This window comes from Mus musculus, chromosome 3 (assembly GCF_000001635.26).
Source record: "Mus musculus strain C57BL/6J chromosome 3, GRCm38.p6 C57BL/6J".
Taxonomy (NCBI): domain Eukaryota; kingdom Metazoa; phylum Chordata; class Mammalia; order Rodentia; family Muridae; genus Mus; species Mus musculus.
The window spans coordinates 27236944-27246967 of NC_000069.6; the positions used below are offsets into that span (position 1 = coordinate 27236944).

Consider the following 10024-nt stretch of genomic DNA (forward strand, 5'->3'; position numbering starts at 1 on the left):
AGGGAAGTGACAATGCTTGCTGGTCTTGTGACAACTTGACACACAAACTTGAGTTACCTGAAAAAAGGGAACCTTAATCTAGAAAATGCCTTCATAAAATCTAGCTGTGGGGCATTTTCTTAGTGATTGACGGGGGGAGGGCCCAGCCCATTGTAAGTGGTACCATTCGTGGGTTCTATAAGAAATCAGGCTGAGCAAGCCATGGGAAGTAGCACCCTCCATGGCCTCTGCTTCAGCTCCTGCCTCCAGGTCCCTGCCCTGAGTAAACCTCTCCTCACCAACTTGCTTTTTGCTCATGGTGTGTCATCACAGCAACAGAAACTCTAAGACAGTGATGGAATTTAAAAAAAAAAAAAGATATTTTCATGTCTTGACTTCTGAAGTGCATCTCTTTTTTGTTTGTTTTGTTTGAAATCAGAAACTACATGGAGGAGCAGGGATAACTCCAATCTTGAGAGATGTCGCCACCTAGTGGAATAAATAATGTAACCCCCTCCTGTCTATGGAGCAGTATTGCGTGCTATACTGAGCCTGTATCCCCATGCTTTTTTTTTTCTTTCCATTTTATGACAAGGTCTCATTGAATGTCCCAGGCTAGACTTGACCTCACAGTGTGTGAACCAGCAGGACTTTTGAATTCAGGATTCTGCCTCAGCTCCATAAGAGACTGAGATTACAGCCCAAGGCACTCTCCTTGAATGGCCAACTCAGCCCCAGAAGCATAAGGCTCCAAGGATAAGTCAAATTAGCACAGGAGGAGGATGGGAAAGTGTGAGAACCAGACAGAACTATCCATACACACCGAGACCATCTTGAGTGTGGGCCCTTGTCACGATCGGGGTTCTGACACTTTCTACAGAATAAGATGACAGAGTCCTCAGGTGTTGCAAAGAGTGCCTCAGGTGCCACCGCCATCAGCTCAAGGCTGGAGTGTGCAGGCACTCCTCGTTAGGATCCATAATGAACTTTGTGTCTATCTACCACTCTTGGTGGCTCTGGGCTAAACGCTAACTAACAGCATCAGACAATGGAGACCCCAGAGGATCCGGATGAGGCTGCGTGCTAACTTAGCTTTCCCTTTGTGGTTCAAAAGACATTTTACTAATGTTCCAGCGTGCGAGTGCATTCCTTGGACTGAATAGCTCCTTGCATAGGCCTCTCCAGCAGACAGCTTTACTGTAGTTAGTGAATGAAGTGTGGTAAGTTAAGGCCAGTGAATTGTCTGATGCTGTTAGTTAGCGTTTAGCCCAGAGCCACCAAGAGTGGTAGATAGACCCAAAGTTCATTATGGATCCTAACGAGGAGCGCCTGCACACTCCAGCTTTGAGCTGATGGCAGTGGGCAGTTTGGTGTCTGAAAAGCTGCTTTTTGAGATGTGACCCAGGCTGGCCTCATCCAGTAGAAGAGGGCACAGAGGTCCTTGTGCTCACAGATAAGCACTAGGGAATCCAGGACTGTTAGTCACACAGGCTTGTCTCTTCAAAGAAAGATGTATAACCTGTTTTCCTCCCAGAAGGCTGGGAATGGATGTCGTTAATAGCCTGGTGACCCTTTTGTGCTGCTTGTAGGGCCAAGACCACACCAGATTGCCCCCCCCCCCAGACCATTAAGATGCCACATGTAGTCAATCTATAGAACCCATCTTTTTGGAAGGGCCACATGTACTTTACAAAGAGTTTTGATGTAGTCAAGCCTTAAGCTTTATTGGTAAACGGGATGGAGTTAATTATCACCAGGAAACTCTTTCCAGAGTGTGCCATACTTACCTGAAATAACCTGTCGAGTGTCAGACTCTTGAAGTTTGAACCCACACCAGCCACTGAGTCGCCTTGAATGATACTTGCTTCTTGCTTCATACAGACGGACACTCCACTGACCTTTGTTGTCACAGAGACACCCCTCCCTCCACCCAATCAAACCCCAATCCTCCTGCCTCAGCCTCCCCTGGTAGTATCCGTGTTCACCCATCATGGTTGGTGTTGTAGTTTGTTTTTCTGTTGCTGTGATAAAATGTGACCAAAAGCACTGTGGCCAAATAAGAAAAGGCTTACTTGGCATACACATCCTGGTTCAAGTCCGCATTGAGGGCAAGCTGGGGGGGGAGGGGGAGATCTAGGGAGGAAATGAAGCAGGAACCATAGAGCATCACAGCTCACTGTCTTGCTCTCTCTCGATAGGGCTCAACCTGCTTCCATAGCAACCCAGGACAATCTGTCCAGGGGATACTGCCCACAGTGTGCTGGGCCCTCTCACATACTTCAGTAAGCATGAAAGTGCCCCACAGATGAGCTCATAGGCCAGCCTGATGAAGGCAGTTGCCCAGTTCAGACTCCTTCAGCTAACACTGGGCTGTGGGACTCTAAGTAGGAGAGCCAGCTTGAACAATTAAAAAAGAACTTCGTCTATACCAAGTTACCACCTCTGCCTACTTTACAAGAAAACAAATGGTTTATTTTTATATCTTATATTTTTTTTAATTTCTTGTCTGTTTCTGGCTTTTGCCTTTTTTTTCCTCTCTCTCTCTAAATGTCCAGTGGCCATTAAAACATGGTGATATCCTGAAATGAACACCAATTTTGTCTTCACAGATACAGGCTAGTCCCACAGGTCTATTTTCCGGAGCAAATCCATGATGTCATCCGTGCCACTAAATATTTCCTGCAGCCAGAAGTCTTAGACAAGTACAAGGTCGACCCTGGAAGAGTCGGTATTTCTGGAGACAGTGCTGGTGGGAATCTGGCCGCGGCCCTGGGACAACAGGTAACAACAGCGCCGCCTCTGGGTCCTTATGATAGACGGGATGGGGTGAGCATGCGCAGTTGTCGCCCACATTCTTCACACGCGGTGCTGGGCTACCCGCCATGTGGGTAGCTAGCACCCTCATGTGACTGCCCCGGGACCTTTCTCACGGGGTTTTCTGAAGTGGGTGCTGAAAAGTGTCTCAGAAAATGCTAGTGTTCCTCTGGAAGACCTGAACTAACCCCACTGGCCTCGTACTGTTTTGATTTACATAATGTAATATTTTGGCTTAAATTTCAGTCCTTATGGCTGTTAGAATTCTAAGAGAAATTAAAAGACTAAGCCAATTTCCAAAGTTGTAGTTTTTATTATTGTTATTATTATTAGTAGTAGTAGTAGTTTTTGTTTTGTTTTGTTGTTTTTTGTTTTGTTTGTTTGAGGTAGATTATCATGTAGCCCTGGTTAGTCTCAAGTTCTTTCTGTAACTTAGATGACCTTGGGCCTCTGGTCCTCCTGCCTCTTACCTCTCAAGGCTTGAGATTACAGGCCTGTACTACCACACTCCCAGTTTCTATTGCTTCTTTTTGTTTTTGTTTTGAGACGTGGTCTACGGTGTAGCTCAGGCTAACCCAAAACTTCTGATCCTATTGGCTTAGCCGCCTAGAATGTTGGGACTGAAGGTGCATAGCACCATGCCTGGCTCATAGGCCTCAAAGACAGACTTTCTGCTTCAGATTGGAGAGCTGTTAAGTCCATGGCTTAACTCCCTTTGTTCCGTGAGCCTTGGAAATGAGAAGACAATGTCATCTGGCTTCAGGACTGTTCCAGGGATGCAGGGAGACCATATGCACACGGTTGTCACATACATCTTACCAGGAGAGGGACTTCCAAAGTGACGGTTGTTCAGTTCCTGTGGAACACGCCGCCTTCTTTTTAGATCTACACTTAGAATTTTAAATGCTGGAATTACAATATAGTCACCCTGTGGAGTCACCAGTAAGCTGAGGTTGCTGCCGTGGGAAGTCGTTTCCTTTCCACTTCAAGCTCACTCTGGGCAAGTGCACACTGCGTGCCTGTCTCAGAAGAGAGGCTAGGGTCCCAGCTTGTCACCGAGCATGTGTAAACCCTGGAGTCCCACCATCCCTGCGTTCACAGTCCCTATCCTTCTCTAGAAGATGAAGATTTGTGAGTTTCCGCCCCTATTCCAGAAGCCATTGCCATTTGACATAGGGAATAAAAAATTAAATGTGGCCCACACTTTACTCATAGGTAATACGCAATGAGGTGTATACTTACAAAAGAATAGAGACAAGTAGAGTGTTCTTGAGGGTTTAGCGACATCAGAGTTCACATAACCATGAATTGATTTAAATCTATGTGTCACAAACAGGAAACCGTTCCTTAGGGATTATCCAGTAGCTTGGTGTGCTTTAATTCTGGAGGGGAAAACATGTTCATTTATTTAAAGCATTCTGTAAAAGGATCCACACAAAATGAAATATGTTTCTTCTATTCTAGTTTACCTACGTTGCCAGCCTGAAGAATAAGCTCAAACTGCAGGCTTTGGTCTACCCAGTCCTGCAGGCTTTGGACTTCAACACACCCTCTTACCAGCAAAGCATGAACACTCCGATCCTGCCGCGTCATGTCATGGTTAGGTACTGGTTAGACTACTTCAAGGGCAACTACGACTTTGTAGAGGCCATGATTGTGAACAATCACACTTCACTTGATGTAGAAAGGGCTGCAGCCCTCAGGGCCCGTCTCGACTGGACATCCCTGTTGCCCTCGTCCATCAAAAAGAACTACAAGCCTATCATGCAGACCACAGGGAACGCCAGGATCGTCCAGGAGATCCCTCAACTGCTGGACGCTGCTGCTTCTCCGCTCATCGCAGAGCAGGAAGTGCTAGAGGCCCTCCCGAAGACCTACATCCTTACCTGCGAGCACGACGTCCTGCGGGACGATGGGATCATGTACGCCAAGCGCTTGGAGAGTGCGGGTGTGAACGTGACCTTGGACCACTTTGAGGACGGCTTCCATGGTTGTATGATTTTTACAAGCTGGCCGACCAACTTCTCCGTGGGAATCCGGACTAGGAATAGTTACATCAAATGGCTGGATCAAAACCTGTGACGGAGGAAACTCCTCAGACGCATGAAGCTCTTGACCTCCGTTTGCTTTGGAAAAAACAAAACAAAACAAAACAAAACAAAAAACAAAAACACTGCGCATTTCAATCATCTGCACCTTTCCCTCGTTTTGCATTAGTACTGAAATCTGTACCCTACAGACCTTATAATAATTTGCAAAGTGACTCTGACTAACGCGGTTAAGAACATCTGAACTTGGTTTCCCAAATGACTCAGTTTTTGCTTTCTTTTCTGAAGCCCGAGTGCTAGGTAGGAATGGCCACAGTTTGAAGAGCTAGAAATAGCCTTAGGTCGGGCTTCTGTTATGTGCTTTCCAGAAGCAGTTTTTACAACTGTAGGTAAGGTTGTAAATTCTGAGGAACAACAACACCACCACCACAACCATGAGCCTTTCTTCAGTTTGCTCGGGTTGACGCGGGCTGCAGAGCAGCGTCTAGTGGACATTCCGAGGCCAGCTCTTGGGACTGTGTAGCCTCTGCCTCCCAGGATGTTGTCTTTCATGTGGGAATTTTGACAGGATTTCTAGCAAGACAGATTTCTTCTCGAAAGCTTTTCTTCCTCAGGAGTATGAATTTTCTGAGCTAGCTGCTGTAAATTCAGTGAGGCTAAAGGGATACTTGAATGTTATTTTTTTTCTCCTAAGAAAATGGGAGGCTACATGCACTGGATATGTCCTTGGGAAAATCTTTGGGGAACAAACTTATTTAACTGTAGAGTAAGTTTCCTATTATGAAATAAGTAAAGGTAGAAAAATAATGGTCTGTTGTTACTTAAGAATACTCCTGGCATAAGTTACTAGAAGTGGTGTGTATATATTCGGGGGAGTAAGGAAATAAGTTATGTTTAATAATAGCTTAAGATGACCAGCAATGCCTGTAGAAGGCTTTGTCCGTTTTTGGCAGAAGGCCTAGGGCATCGAAAACTCAGCCTTTTCACTCGTAGCTGAAAATGGGACTATTTTGGTATAGCAGTTGTTTTTTTTTAAGTTATTTAATGTTAATATATATATATAGCTAAACAGGGTTTTTCTGAAAAACATTATAAAAAATTTAAGATAAAAGGTATTTTAAAAAGAAAACTACCATAAAGTTATATCCACATGTAATTTTTTTGAGGAGATCGATAAGAGTAGTAGGCACCACATGTAAGTCAGGGTCAAATACTTGGATATTTATCTGCATATGCAAATTAAAATAATTAGAAACTTTCTACCTAGTACGTCATGTTGTACTAGGTACATGATGCTGGTCAGCCATCCTTAATCCAAAATTTTGAGTCAAGTCTTATAAGTGGAAAATTCCAGTGAACATTTATTTTGTATATAAAATTTTAAACCTATTGTGTGAAGCTACCCTCAGGCTATGTAGATCAGATGTATAAAAAGCACAAATGAATATCTCAATTACATTTGGGTTCCATTCTCAAGATATTTTATTATGTATATTCAATTCAAATATTCTAATGTCTAGAAAAATGAAAACCCTGGATATTCTGGTCCTGAGTTGTTCAGATGAGGGAGAGCCAACCTATAGTTTAACAGCTTAGGTAAGACTCACTCTGCCCATGCTGGCCAGGGGAACCCTCAGGGGACTCCTCTGGGTGAAGGGCAGATGCTAGCACTGCCTGTTCTTAGTTCTCCTTCCATTCCTGTCCTGAAGTTCTAACTGCCGAGCCTTACCTTCATAGAAGGTCTTCACTGCCAGAGTGGGCATCTTGCATAGTAAGGGATTCCAGATTAGATATGAGTTGAGCACCCTGCCTTTCTTCCTATCACCCCGCTTCTGCTGATAGTCCGTGCTACATTAAGGGACTGAGCAGAGAACACTCAGTCAAGTCCTGATCCATTTCGTCATGAAGAGAGCAGGACCTTTCCATTCTATGAAGGGTGCGTGTTTCTGGTTTCCAGCAGCAGGATAACAAGTGGGAATTTACTCACTGACTTCTCATTTATCATAAAAGCTGCAGCACCTTTATGTACAGAACAATGTCACAGTGTGTGTGTGTGTGTGTGTGTGAGCGAGCATGTGCTGTCTGCATATGGAAATAACTACAGCACAGGCTACCTTGCTGATGTGTCCATGTCACTGGTCTCCCTTTTAGCTAAAATCTGAGAGTAGAATAACCTGATCTTTGAGGCCTCTTCCAATGTTAGTCTTTTCTAAGGTAATTTTTAGTAGGTCATAATTCAGTATATACTAGCCTACTCATCTCTGAAGACTGACTTTGCTCGTAATTTTTTTTTAATTGGCCACATAGCATTAATGCCTCCACAGGGTTCCTGTGTTTCACATTTACGATATAAATTGATACCCATCTTCAGCTGAGGTTGTTATGGGGGGCTGGAATCACGTGTTTTTTAAACCTGATATTTTCATTCCTAATTGAGTGACAGCCATCTTTTAAGGTGTTGGGCATGGAACCCCAGGCCTTACCTGCTTGGCAAGTGCTTTACCCCCGAACTACACCTGAAGCTCCATTCCTTGTCCCTTCTGCACCATTTAAAGGTGGGAACTATATTTTGACTTTATCTACCTCTGAGAAAGAGGAAAATGTAATTATTCACAGAGTTTCTCAAAATGGCATCTTTCCTCCCAAACTGGGAGCCAAATTCTGCAGAAATCATGGACAGTAAATGGTGACAGATGTCTGAAGGGGTCTCAAAGATGCAAGGGAACATGGGGTCAAAGGGGCCACCCACCACATCTGATGATATGTTAGTTTTGTTGTTCTTTGGGGTTTTATTCTTCCAGGTATGTTATGCACTACAGCCTGATCTTTTCAGTCTAAGACAGCATGGCTTCACTTTCCTGTGTTATGAGAAGGTCACACTTTGGAATACTGAAGGACAATCCTGAAGTGCTGCAGCGCATAGTGAATGCCTCTTGGTGTTTTCACGTTCGTCTGTGAGGACTCATAGACTTACAGAATGATGCCGAATGGAATGTTTTGTGCATGACCTTTTAACCTTTGGCTATTGCCAATTCCCCACTGCAAAGGGGAAGGCAGATTTTATGAAGAGTTTTAGGAATAAATACATTTTATAGAATGGAAACCCAGTATGGTACTGGGGAAGTTTATTCATGCTTGCAATCTTGTTTGGAAATAAAATGGGTCCGTCTGGAAGCATGCCTCTGGCCCTTCCCTTGCCTGCACTGTCTGGTTCCAACTGGAACCACTGATCCCTTCCTTTCTTTGTATCCAGGTCACAGCCCCAAATCTTCTTCCCCTAGACTAACTGTAACTATAATTTTGTCACAGACAGGTGGTTCTGTGACCTTCCAGATGACACTATGTTCCCCTGCCCAAGTGAAGCCTTCTGTGGATGGGCTATAGAGTCCCATGTCTGTCCTCAGTGCTGATATTAGAAAAGATGAGTGTGGACTTGAACCATCTCAGCCAGAGAAGTATCAGTAGTAAAAACAAATTCTAAAGCTGGCTGTGTCTGCCCATTTCATTCTATTATCCTATTTTGTACTTGAATGTATTATGCTAAGTTCTGTTGCTGGGAAGAGCCATGACCAAGGCAACTGTTAAAAGACAAAGTAACAGCTGAGGGCTTGCTTACAGTCTCAGAGGTTTAGTCTGGTATCAACATGATACATTCCACTCTCTGGTCCCCATAGGCTGGTAGCCATATCACACTGTAAAAATGCATTCAGTCCACCCTCAAAGGTCCCCATAGCCTTTCAATCTTAACACTGTTTCAAAGCCCAAAGTCTCTTCTGAACTTGTGGCAGCCTCTTAACGGAAACCCCTGTAAAATCAAAATAAAAAAGCAGATCACATGCTTCCAACATATGGCACAGGATATACATTACCATTCCAAAAGGGAGGGAAGACAGCGTAGTGAGGAAATACTGGATCAAAGCAAGACTGAAAGCCAGCTGAGCAATCTCCAAATGCTGTATTCATGTCTGATGTCAAAGCACTCTTCAGATGTCCAACTTTTTCCAGCCTTGTTGACAACACACTTCTCCCTCTTGTGCAGGCTCCACATCTTGTTAACAGCTGTCCTTGGCAGGTGTCCCATGGCTGTGGCATCTGCATCATTTTGGGGTTTCCAGGGTCGTCCAGGTTTCCCCTTCACACTTCACACATGGCCTCTCTGGCCCTCCATGCAGATACCTCTGACATATACCTAGCCTCAGCAGCTTTCCTAAGATGGAGAGGACAATTCCATAACCTCTGGGATGGTTTACATATGCTTGGCCCAGGGAGTGGCACTATTTGGAGGTATGGCCTTCTTGTAGTATGTGTGTCACTGTGGGTGTGGGCTCTAAGACCCTAGCTGCCTGGAAGCAGTATTATCCTAGCAGCCTTCACTCTCAGCTCCTCTTGCACCATACCTGCCTGGATGATAATGGACTGAACTTCTGAACCTGTAAGCCAGCCTCAATGAAATGTTGTCCTTATAAAAGTTGCCTTGGTCATGGTGTCTCTTCACAGCAGTAACACCCTAACTAAGACAACCTCTGTCTTCTAGCTTTGACTCTAAAGCCAGAACCACACGACTGAAGCTGCCAAGTTCTGTGCTTGTTGGAGTTGGACTCTGCCCCTTGTTCAGTTCCATTGGCATCAGCGTTCATCCCTGACATCATCACTTTCTCTTCCATTTAGCATCAGTCTTTTCTTTAAACCTTTTTTCCCCTCTGTCCACTGGACTTAGCTCCTTTATACTTTTTGGTACTCCTTTCCTCAAACTATGCACTTTTTATTTCTCATTGTCCAGCTTGCTCCTTTTTATGAAAGAGCTGTATAAGACTGGCCACTAATAACCACACAACATAATCAATACTGGAGTATCTTGAAATCTCCTTTGCCAATGCCATGAACTGAAAACTCTCTAACCTCAGGTAGATTTTGAGGGGCAGGGCAAGGGCAAAATATCACAAGAATAATTTTCTAAACAAATTACTAATATTCTCTGCTACGTCTTGATCTGGGCTGCCATAATATCTAAATTTCTCCGAGTACCGCTGTCTTCCACACTCCTCTTAGGGTGGCCTGATGAAAGTGTTCAACTGCCTTTCTAGTACAAAGTCCCAAAGTTTATATTTCTAGAACAAAGAGCATGGTCAGGCATGCACAGTAATACCCCACTTTGTTCTGTTATTCTGAAGAGACCATGACCA

At 44.3% G+C, this 10024-nt stretch overlaps 1 protein-coding gene across 2 annotated transcripts in view; it reads left to right on the forward strand.

The window, feature by feature from the left end:
* The window catches only part of Nceh1 (neutral cholesterol ester hydrolase 1), a 62263-nt gene extending 53940 nt beyond the window's left edge, over positions 1-8323 (forward strand). Inside the window, exons 4-5 of one of the 2 annotated variants that reach the window (NM_178772.3) lie at positions 2589-2760; positions 4258-7968. In NM_178772.3, coding sequence (NP_848887.1) covers positions 2589-2760; positions 4258-4875 — 790 coding nt within the window. In that variant the 3' untranslated portion in view covers positions 4876-7968. Of the gene's footprint in view, positions 1-2588; positions 2761-4257 lie in introns of both variants that reach the window. The other variant, XM_011249684.1, reaches the window with a different exon arrangement.
* The last annotated feature ends 1701 nt before the right edge of the window (positions 8324-10024 follow it).